This window comes from Sarcophilus harrisii, chromosome 4, assembly GCF_902635505.1.
Source record: "Sarcophilus harrisii chromosome 4, mSarHar1.11, whole genome shotgun sequence".
Taxonomy (NCBI): Eukaryota; Metazoa; Chordata; class Mammalia; order Dasyuromorphia; family Dasyuridae; genus Sarcophilus; species Sarcophilus harrisii.
This window is the reverse complement of record NC_045429.1, coordinates 288899322-288910882: the sequence shown is the minus strand read 5'-3', so window position 1 is coordinate 288910882 and position 11561 is coordinate 288899322. Positions and strand designations below refer to the sequence as shown.

General features: G+C 40.3%; 1 protein-coding gene across 1 annotated transcript; it reads left to right on the top strand.

Annotated features, from left to right (window-relative positions):
• The first annotated feature begins 865 nt into the window (after window positions 1-865).
• On the top strand, window positions 866-10967 carry TM4SF5 (transmembrane 4 L six family member 5). The gene is made up of 5 exons (XM_031965384.1): window positions 866-1294; window positions 4530-4610; window positions 10137-10276; window positions 10547-10731; window positions 10820-10967. Exons 1-5 carry the CDS (start codon window positions 1025-1027, stop codon window positions 10846-10848), a joined length of 705 nt encoding a protein of 234 aa, XP_031821244.1. The 5' UTR covers window positions 866-1024; the 3' UTR covers window positions 10849-10967.
• The last annotated feature ends 594 nt before the right edge of the window (window positions 10968-11561 follow it).

Genomic DNA, 11561 nt, shown 5'->3' with positions numbered 1-11561 from the left:
CCTAGGTGATTGAGAAGGGGAGATGCCTTCAACAGTAATTGTCAAGTTAGGAAGAAGAGAAGTTTGGGGGAAAGATGAATTCAGATTCAGACATGCTGAGTTTAAGATGTCTAAGACATCTAATTTAAGAGCTCTTTCCAAAACTTTTGCTAAGCTTAAGCCCCAGTCCTATACTATTCCTGCTTTAAGAGTAGGAGAAGGAAGTGGTTTTTTACTGTGGTCCCTCTAAAAAAAAAAAAGGAGAAAATGAATGGAGAATGGAATATTTTTCTATCTACTGTAATGCTGGAGAAACTGAGCAAGATAGAGATTAGAGAATATTTAATAATTCATTTAATGGAGAGATATACTGGGACCAAATGGATCCATGGTTTGGTCCTAGGGCTGAATGAGACTATCGTCTCCAAGAATCCAGCAGCAAATGTCAGATTCTTTTTTAGGGTAACAAGAATGATGACATAATGGGAGAGGCACCTGAATGGGGATGACATAATGGAGGGAGGTACTGGAGAGGCTCCTGATATTCTAATGATGTCTAAAATGGATAAAGACCTTTATCCCATCAAACATTAAGAGGGAATGATTATAACCTGAGGCAGAGTAACTGAATACAACAATTAGGGAAACTGGGTCAGGACATGAAAAGAGAACTGTGGCACAACACTGGGATAGTTTTCCCAAAGGGAATGAATGCCCTGGTCTCAGGAGAATGGAGGAAAACTGGGAGAACTTGGGACTTCTCTGAATGGAAAAAGGTCTGAAAACTTATGGAGTTTTGGAGCAATGAAGGAGCAATGAATTACTATATGTAATTATCTCCAGACAATTTCCTTTTTGAAGTTCAGCCTCCCCCTTCTGCCACATCCTCTCTCTTTTGGCCCATACATAGCCACAAACATCATCACTCCTGTTTTTACCTCTTTTCACTAATGTGTCTCTCTCTTATCCATCTTTCCTGGTTCCAGGTTTCTGCCATACCTTCCACTTGCCCTTTGACCCTTATACTAGGATTCCTTCTCCTTTGATGTCACAATCACTTTCTCTCACCCCAATTCTCTCTGCTTTTCTCTACTTCTTACTCTTGTCCCTCTTTTCCTCTTCTTTCTTCTCCAGTCCTCTTGTCATGTGTACAGGTATATGTGCCCAATGTATCGGATTCTCCCTCATCTTACTTTCCATCATCTGCATAGTGGCCAATACCCTCCTCCTGGTGCCCAATGGTGAGACCAAGTGGACTAAACATCTCAGCATGCATGTGATCCTCTCAGGAGGTTTTATTGGTGGGGGCCTAATGGTGAGAAACATAGTGGGAAATAGAGAGAGTTGGGGGTGGGGGGTGGGGAAGAGATGGAATTTGGGGTGAAATGACACTATTAATAATGAGATTTCTTACAGAGATTTCAGACATTTTTCTAAACAGTTTCTCTCATAAGGTCCCCAGTCTATTTTTAGGGGTATGTCTTAATTACCTCTATTAATTGGAGGGGTGATAAAAAAAACAAACTCCTAGCTATATAGTCTGTGTTGAGATAGGAAAAGTACCTAATGAGTTGGAGGTCATCAGTGTAATAATCAGCATTGGCTGGGGAAGAAGGGAGGGAAGAGAGGTAGAGTGATATTGAGCCAGGAAGAGATAGTAATGGCCAGTCATACTAGCCAAGGGTCTTTCTCTCCATCTCACTTCTGTGCTCAGCATCCCATTCTCTTCTCATGCTGGTAATTTGATAGTTGGGAGACTAATGGGGATGGGTCTTCCTAGTTTTCCTCTTCCCTTTATCCACCTTAATTCCACTTAAGATAAGCTATTATGAGGTTTGATTGGACAGGCAAAGAAAATGAGATATATAGGTATCTTCAACACTGTGGTGAGGCCTGTTTTAATGGGGGAGATAAGGCATCTCCACCCACCCTGGACCCCAGGTCCCAGTTATGTTCTTATTCATTTATAGGAAGTTCCTCCCAAGGTCTAACCCCCATCTCTCCTGCTATACTTCCCAGTTGCCCTCTGGTTCTAATGGGAAGATTTCAGAAAGGGACAGAAATTTCTGAGGCACTGGTGAGCACTATTAAAAATAAAGGCAAATAATGGAAAGGCAACACATATGGGGGTGATAAAACTAATGGTTTTATTAAAAATGGGAAATAATTTGGCATTTTAAGTTTTACAATGTATGTTCTTCATTTGTTATTATGCCTCTTTTATAGATGAAGAAGCTGAAGTTGGGAAAGATGATCTTGCAATCTAATCAGAATTATCATGGGCTGTTCAGTTCTGCTGCTAACTTGATTTTGTTTTAATATTTTTTTATTTCATGGAGTCAACAATTTTCATTTGGTCCGTTTTAATTTAATTAATTTCTTGAGTTAGTGTTTTACTTCTTGTGCCGTTACTAATTCCCCTTTTTCTAGATTTCTCTCTTTAAGATCAAACTGTGTGGTTCAGAAATGGTGCAGGGTCACCATTTAATAAAAAAAAGCTGGAGAGATCTCTAGAAGCAAAGTTTATTATACATTCTCCCAAGAAGGGCGTCCCACCCTTGGAGCAGACAATCGAAGGTAGGAAGCACAGTAGGGGGCAGGGTCAACACTTTTAATCCCTAAGGCAAATACCCCTTTCCATCATTGACCCTCATCCTCATTAGCTGAGGATCTTACATTCTAAACAGGGGAACTACCCAAGAAATTGAACTTGACCAATAAGTACACAGTTGCCATGTTTGACTGAAATAGAGAGATACTGATCTCATGGGAGGATAATAGGAAGGGGACTTAAGTATATATGCCCTTGACTAAAGGCTCAAAGTCCTTCAGGCCTACTCAAACTCTGAAGCAGATGAAGCCTTACTCGATTTTCACAATTATCTTGAAAGATCTCCCTCATCTCCTTCACTACCTTAAACCTAAATCACTCAGGCTTTCACAGATTGGCCAAAAACAGATCCCATGTGAACCTTCACTTGGTCACTGTCTGGACCCTGACTGACGCAGAGTGAATATAAATAGCAATTGTTGCATTTTGGTCAGAAAATATTTGAGTCAAAAGTCCTAACAGTCCTCCTCTCCCAGCATGGATTTTTTTTTTTTTTTTGATTAAGAGGCCATTATTTGCCTTAATTTTTACCTAGCCTTAATCACTGAACAAGTATTGCCTCATTAGCATAAAAGGGCCAAGGTCTACTACTAAATCCCCAGTCATCTCCAGTAGTCCTGATCCATATCTTGCCACTGGACTCAGATGGCTCTGGAAGAAATCAGGCTGGTAACTTTGCACAGCCCTCCCTTACTGAAATCCAACTCATTTGAATGTCATGGCATCATCTCCCTGATGTCATGGTCCTCTTTGAGAAGGAAGGACAAATAACATTAGATTTATGGTGCTATCCACTTAATCTGTCTGTGCCCTATAGTCCTGGTATATAAAATAAAGGGTTGGGAGAGAGGGTGAACTGGATTATTTTTGTAATCCTTTATAACTATTTGACAAATGATAAATGTGGGTATAAAGTAAAAGAAATCCAGAGGTCTGAAAATCATCCATAAATAAAATAATAGTAGAAGCCCTGAAAAATTGATAAAGCAGAAAATAAGGAGATATTTCAGCAGAGCCCCTAGTTTGGGGTTACGGATATAGTCAGATTCTTCCCAAATTAGGCAATCAGAATGATGGGATTAGCCACCAAATGATGAGGTATGGGATAATACCCCCCAAAATATATTGGGATTATGGTCTGGGGTCTTGAATTGTCCCCAAATTATAAGCATAGATCTCTAAATCAAGAGGCAAAGATTTTATTACACTGCTAAGAGAGGGATAATTTCCAAGAGAAGTTAGTAGTAAGTTTTAGCAATTAACAAAAGGAAAGGCAAGTTCCCTAGTGGAACTCAAACTATGAAGGAAAGACCCACTAAAGGGGAAGGTGCAATAAGATAAGATTACTATGAAGGAAGACCCCATTAAAGGGGAAGGTGCAATAAGATAAGATTACACCATGGTAGGCTAACCCTATAAAGGAGTTTGGCTATAGGAAGGAGTTTGGCTAAAGGAGTCTACTCATTAGTAGACTATTGACTGGCAGACTGAATTCATAGAGACAAGCTAAATTCAGTGAGGATCTACTATATGAGCAGATCATTTACAAGGGAAATCAACTTGGATTTCTGATTGGATATAGTAAAGGTGGTGTTTCTAGAGCCCTCCACCTAGGATAGGACTGTAATCAAAAGTTCATTTGAACAAAAGGCTTATTTAAGAACAAAATGCCTAAATAAAATCAAAATTCCAGTGACTTAGCACCTTGTTTCAAGTTCTAGCCCATAACACCTACAAACACAGGCATCCAACATATCTCAGATACTAAGGTCGAAATTATTATCCCTTTCCCTAAATCAGTAATTTCTAACCTAAATAAATAAATTAAATGGTAGGGGTAGATAGAAGTAGAATTGGCAGTTTATCAGTCTGTCTAGCTATACTTTCAGTCTTTGTGGACAGAGATCTGATATTTATTCTTCTCCCTTTTCTTTTATAGGTGCTATGTCCTGGAATAGCAGCTGTTCAAGCTGGGGGCAGAGGGATTTGTGGAGCTGGCTGTTGTAAAAATCGTTGTAGGGTAAGGCCCACACCCAGACATTATCCACCATCAGGTGCTCTTTGCATACATTAAAAGTCTAAAACCCCACCCCTTACCTTACACTAGGGGCCCACTCTTTAGTCCTGAGTCCCTCTCCACCACAATCTTTACCTTTCCATGTAAACATTACTTTAAGGTTTTCAACCCAACATATAATTATCTGCATTTTACAGGTAAGGAAATGGAAGCCCAGAGAAAATAAAATAAAATTTGTAATCTTTTGCAAATCTTAAAATACTGTACTAGTTATTAATAATAATAATGTGAGAGTTTACTTTTATTTTAGTTTCTTCACCTGTAGAATTAGGGGGATTGGGTTCATGGATTTATCAACTACCTACTGGATTCTGTTTTCTTCACTCACTATGCTCTTTTTGTTGATTTATCAGTCCCCAAGATAACACCTAAATATACACATCTAGACTACATTTCTCCAGTTTTGTATCACTAACTGCTTCCTGGATATCTTTAGCTGGATGTCCCACTGGCATCTCAAACTAATGCTGTTAGTGGCAGTGCAGAGAGTTGTGAGAACTGAGGTGGAGAATCCCCTCTGGTTGGCGTACAGGTCCAACATGAAAGAATTCGAGAACCCAAAAAGTCTGAATGGCAAAAGGGATTTTTATTGGCACTTCCTAGCCAGTTTTTCTAGGAAGACAGACTCCTCAGCGGCAAGATCCTGTCAGAGAAATAACAAAGGTTATCTCTGAGAAGAGGACATCTTCACAGTGGGCAAGAGTCCTGGCAGGCAGCTGTGCCAGGAAGAGAGGTTATTTGGCAAGGGATAATGCTGCTTTGGACTTCTGCAAAGATTTGGGGTTCAGAGTTGTCTTTTTATTAAAGGTCTGAGGCTGGTGCTTCTATTGAATGATATTCCTTCAATGTTGTCAATGCCCCCGGGCCTAAATATCCAGTTGAAAAGAGAATACTTATCTTGGAGTTTCAAGACACTCAATAGAAATACCAGGTCCAGATCGCCAATTGAATAAAATCATTCTGAAGTTTTTTTCCCAGAGTCTTGGGAATTTCTGGAAGAGGATCCAGCCCATCCCCAAAAGATTAATAGAGGGTGATTTGACCAAGATCTCCAAATGAATGACACCACTTAATTTGGGAAGGGCTTGTCTAGAAAGTATGCTTTTCCTCAGACTTTTCAGAGTCTGAGATCCCAAATCTAGTTTCAAGGTTCACCCCCGTCAACACTCTGTACTCAAACTCAAAACAGAACTCATTACCTCTTTCTCTAAATCCTTGTCCTCCTGTTAATTTTCCTGCTTGTCAAATCTATCTTTGAAGTCATCCCATTTTGCAATCTCAGAGTCAGTCTTGAGTCTTCTCTTTTAACTCCCTCTCCAATTTAGTTGGCAAGTTGTATAGATTGTAAAACATCAGTTTATTTCTTCTATCAGTCCTTTTCTCTCTAAGTCAAGTCTCCAGATTAGATCTTTATCAATGTTTGCATTGGCAAACTGACCCAAGGGCCAAATTCACCTGTCATTTGTTTGTATTAACAGAGAACTATCAATAGTTTATACATTTTAAAATTCAAAAAAATGTATTTACAAATGTAAAAAGCTTTCTTTGTACAAAAACTTTTCAATTTGATATAATCAAAATTTTCTATTTTGTAGTTAATAGTGATCTCTAGTTCTTCTTTAGTCATAAATTCCTTCCTCTTCCACAGGTCTGAGAGATAAACTATCCTATGCTCTTACGATATATTTATAATCTCATTCTTTATGCCTAGATCATGAACCCATTTTGACTTTATCTTGGTGTACGTTGTTAAGTGTGGGTCAATGCCTAGTTTCTGCCATACTAATTTCCAATTTTCCCAGCAATTTTTGTCAAATAATGCATTCTTATCCCAAAAATTGGGTTTTTTGGGTTTGTCAAACACTAGATAATTAAAGTTATTGGCTGTTTTGTCTTTTGAACCTATGTAAAAAGCTTTCTTAAAAGCTCTTGGGCTGTACAAAATGAGGCCACATGCTAAATTCCATAGTTTGTTAAGCCTTGAACAACTAAACTTCCAGAAGGCATAGAGACTTCCAGTTGGAACTGAGGATTTTTAACTGAACTTCAGAACGAAGAATTTTTTTTTTTAATTTTTTTTTAATTTTTAATAGCTTTTATTTACAAGTTATATGCATGGATAATTTTACAGCATTGACAATTGCCAAACCTTTTGTTCCAATTTTTCCCCTCCTTCCCCCCACTCCCTCCCCTACATGGCAGGATGACCAATACGTGTTAAATAAATTAAAGTATAAATTAAATACAAAATAAGTATACATGACCAAACCGTTATTTTGCTGTACAAAAAGAATCGGACTCTGAAATATTGTACAATTAGCCTGTGAAGGAAATCAAAAATGCAGGTGGGCAAAAATATAGGGATTGGGAATTCAATGTAATGGTTTTTAGTCATCTCCCAGAGTTCTTTTTCCGGGCGTAGCTGATTCAGTTCATTACTGCTCTATTGGAACTGATTTGGTTCATCTCATTGCTGAGGATGGCTTTAATTTAACAAAATACAGCAATTGTTTTATATCCATTTACATAGTTGTAGTCTCTGTATATTTTCTTAATTCTTGAGAGTGCACAATTAATCAAATGGTTCAGGAGCGTGAAGGGGTTGAGAAATGAGCAGGCGCTAAGGAAGTATAGCTTCCCTCATCCACTACCCTCCCCTTGAATTAAGAAGTTTGGCTTCCAAAGAGAGTTAAGATATGGGATTACAGTTGGAGCCATTGATAGGGTCTGGTGAAAGGTTTCTTTGTTTTTAAAGATTTGGGGGGTGGGGATAGGGTATGTTTTTAGGTAGAAGGGAAGTGGCCAGTGATAAGTAGAGAATGAAAATTCAAAAAGGACTAATGAAATAAAGGCAAATTCCCAGAAGGGACATTGAAGAATGAAGCTTTGACAAAAAGAATAACTGCTTTATCAGAGCAGAGTTCAAAGGAGGAGATAATGTTCATGGTAGTAATTATATAAAGGTGTTTTAATAAAGGGGAATGTCATGATTTATTTTCTCAGTAAAGTAGGAGCAGCAGACCTCTGCTAGTGATAACAGCTAGCATATGAGTAGAAAAAATATCTGGAATTGAAGTTCATCTCCCCTTGATTCCCAGTCAGGGAGCCAAAAATTATGAGATTCAGCTCAGGGCAAGGAATTGTAGGAACCTCCTTCTGGCCACGCAGGTCCTTCTTAAATGAATTTATGAACCCTAAAAGTTAAACTGGCAAAAGAAGTTTATGATTAGAACTCAGAAGTCAGCTTTTGCAGGCTGACTTCCTTAGTAGCAGGCTCCCAACAGAGTAGTAAAGATCTAGCAGAGAAATACCAACAGAAAGGTAAAGTTTTGTTAAGGAAATAGGTGAGAGATATAAAGAGGGAGAAAAAAAGAGACTGTCTTTTCAGCGCGCAAAGGATCGAAGCTATGCCCAGGAGAGAGAGAGGTTCCTTGGAATGATTCCTGCTTTTGGCCTCTGCAAGGAATTGAGCTGAAGGAAGCTTGTTATATGGGTAGCTCTTGGTGGGGGCTGGGAGCAGTTTGAGTTGAAATCAAAATAGAGAATGTACGAATTGAATGAGTGTCTCTGGGCTAATCTCCAACTCAATCAGATGAATAGGTAGTAGTCCTGGACCCAACTAGTCCCACCCAGATATCAGAATGAAACCATTTTATCTTGATTCCCTGGGGTGGGTCTCTCAGGGGAGAACTTCTCTGAGGGAGTTTCTCAAGCTTTCTCCCTAAAGTGAGAGAGAGAGAGAGAGAGAGAGAGAGACAGAGAGAGAGAGAGAGAGTGTGAGTGTGTGTGTGTGTTTCGGAGCTGCCCTCCTCAGAATAACTTTTCTTAAGGAGGCAATGTAATGGAGAGTCACTCAGAGAATAAATGGGACTGCTATGCAGCAGTGAGGACCCAAGTTGAAACATGTATTTTTAGAAGATCCTGGTTGGCACAGTTGTATCATCAGGATTTAATAGCTAGACCAGTAAGTACCTGGGGGGGTCTAACAAAAATTACATTGAGCAACACTGCCTTTGCTTCTCTCAGATATGGGCTCAGGTTCCTCCACTGTGCGGAATGTGCCTTTGGTACCTGGTTAGCCCTAGTGAATGATAAGCTTTAAATCCCTTCCTACAATCTGACTTGCCCGAGGTCACCTAGCTAATCAGACAGGCTGAAATCCAAATATCCTGAATCCCTTCATTGTCAATGCTATATCAAGGATAGTATAGCTGCTTCCTTTGCATATGAGGTCTCTTAAGTATCCACTTTTAAGAATCAGGACAAATGTTTTAGTTCCCTTAACCCCCATATCTGACTCTGGGCAAGTAATTTCTCCTCTTTAAGCCTCAGTTTCCTCTTCTATAAAATGAAGGAATTAATTGCACTAGTTTTCAAGGTCCTTCTAGCTCCAAGAGTCAACTATCTCCCTCCCTTCCTCCAGAGAATTCAAGAGTTCTACACCTCTCTGGAAACCCTCAGAACTTTTTTCTTAATTTTGTGCCTTAGAGCTAGGGAGCTGTATTTTTATTTTTAAATAGGGAATGATCAGTGGAGACTGTGGGGGATAGGGTTTAGGCTGGAAGAAGTTAAATTGGGGATACCCTGAATGTGGGGATAAGTAGTGGGGGGTAAGGGATCACTTCCCTCCAATTCCACACCATGGGATGAGTAGTGGACTTGAAAGCAAAGGATATTGGTCTGAATCCCTCATTTTATGCCTGGATATTTATGTAAACTGAGATCTTGGGGGGGGGGGGGAAATGATGTAAATTGTGTCTCCTTTAACCTTTGGGGGATGGTCCCTGATGTAAACTGCATCCCCCTTTGGGGGGATGTTTCTGAATCTCAAACTCTCTTCTAGGAGGAACAGACACCTTTCCCAGGCAACACCCTTCCCAAAATATATAATCTCATTCAATTGGAAATCTGGGCCTCGGGGCATAATCATCATCCTCTATGGAACTGGAACTGCTCTCAGCTTGGAGGAGTAGGGGGACCTTGGCCAAACACCAATAAAGCTTCAGAAGGCTAATAAAAGATGATTCTGAACCCTGAATCTTTGCCAAATTCCTAATCAGGAGTTTGCCCGCTAAGAAAGCTGGCTTCTTAGCATACTGTTTTCTTTAATCCACCTTTGCTAATTCCTAATCAGGAGCTATTTGCCCTTCTGGACTTAGCCCACTAATGAAGATAATTTCTTTTCAGCATCAACCCATTCTAACAGAACCCTGACCACTAAGAAAGCTATCTTCTTGGTGCAAATATATTCCCTTTTGCCACAAATTTCGGGTTTGTGATCTTTCGCAAGGAATCTGCGACATGGACCACAGGGGCTCTTACCCTCAATTCTCACGCCTCATCAATATGACCTTAGGTCACTTGACTGCTCCGTCCTTGTTTCCCCATTTGCAAAATGAAAGAATTGGACTAAAATTGTGGACTCCTAAGGTTCCCTCCTGTTTCAAATCTCCGTGCATTGTTTTCCAGATGCTGTGCTCAGTCTGCTGTTCGGCTTTCGGGGTTTCTGGGGCCCTTTACTGCCTCTTAGTGTCTATCTCGGCGCTTCAGAATGGGCCCCTATGTCTTACAAAGTCTAACAAATGGAGTTACCCTTTCAGAAATACTAAGTAAGGCCTTATCTGACTCTCAATAACCTAGCCTACCTTCCCCGCCCAACACCTCACCCAGGGTAGCCGCATCCTTACTTGCTGTAGGTCTTCATTAGGAAAAACAAGACTTTCCAGGCACACTGGAAACGCACTTCTCCACCCCACGTGAAAAACCCACTCCCAGGCTAAAAAGAAATTCCGCCCCTCCCACGTGCTAGGTACGTTAGAGACCCTACACTGACCCCTTAATTACTCCTGGACCTCGACCACTGACCACTGCTTCTGTAGTGGGCGTTACCTGGACAACAAAAAACTTTGGGAAGAGTGCGTGAAGCCTCCGAATATAGTACAATGGAACTTGGATCTGTTCGCGCTGCTGACGGCCATGTCGATTCTGGAGCTAGTGTTGTGTGGCATACAGCTAGTGAACGCTATCATAGGAGTTTGCTGTGGGGACTGCCGGAAAAGAGAAGGTAAGGGTGCCCGGGGCGGCTGCCGAGTGCTTGGGGCAAGGGGCTTGCGGTGGTCAATGACTGGGACTTGTCTATTCTTTTTCTCCAGCTCCTCCTCCTCCTCCTTCTCCTTCTTGAGCTTTGAAGCTGAGGGGGGACACGTTCCTGTCAGGACGCTCTTTCCGAAGATTTCGGAGACTGGAGTAAGTTGTCCCCACTCCTCTTTTTTCCCGTCACCTGAAATAAAGTTCTCTGATTCGTACTATCTTCTGCGATACCTCTGTCTTGTCCGAGTGCGTCAGATTCTAGTCCCCTCTTCTATCCAGCAGGACCCCGAGAAAACTTTGGGTGTCTTTTACCCTCCCTTAAATAAGTTTTCCACTGAGGACTGCAGCAAGCTATAAGATCTTCTAGGAAAGATCTTGACTAGCCTACAATTTTGACTTTGTGTAGTTTAAGAATAACAAATATAACCCTTTAAAGTTAAAATGTACATTATTTCATTTGAGCCTCCCAAGAACACCATGACTTTAGATTTACTATTTCCTGGGAGAGGGTGAAAACGCCCTATAATACTAGATTTTATAGAGTTCCCAGAAGCTTAGAATCAATGGAAAGGATTAGAGTTCAGATCTTGAACCCAAATCTAGCACTTTCCATTATCTCCATAGGATCATAGATTTAGTTGGAAGAGTAAATCAGGAGACATCTTTTTGGTCCAACCCTCCTTTTGTGGCGGAAAAAAAAAAAAAAAAAAAAAAAAAAAAAAAAAGGGAAGCCCAGGGAAGTTATATATTTAAGTTATATAAAGTATATAAAGGAAGTTATATAGTATATATATATATGACAGG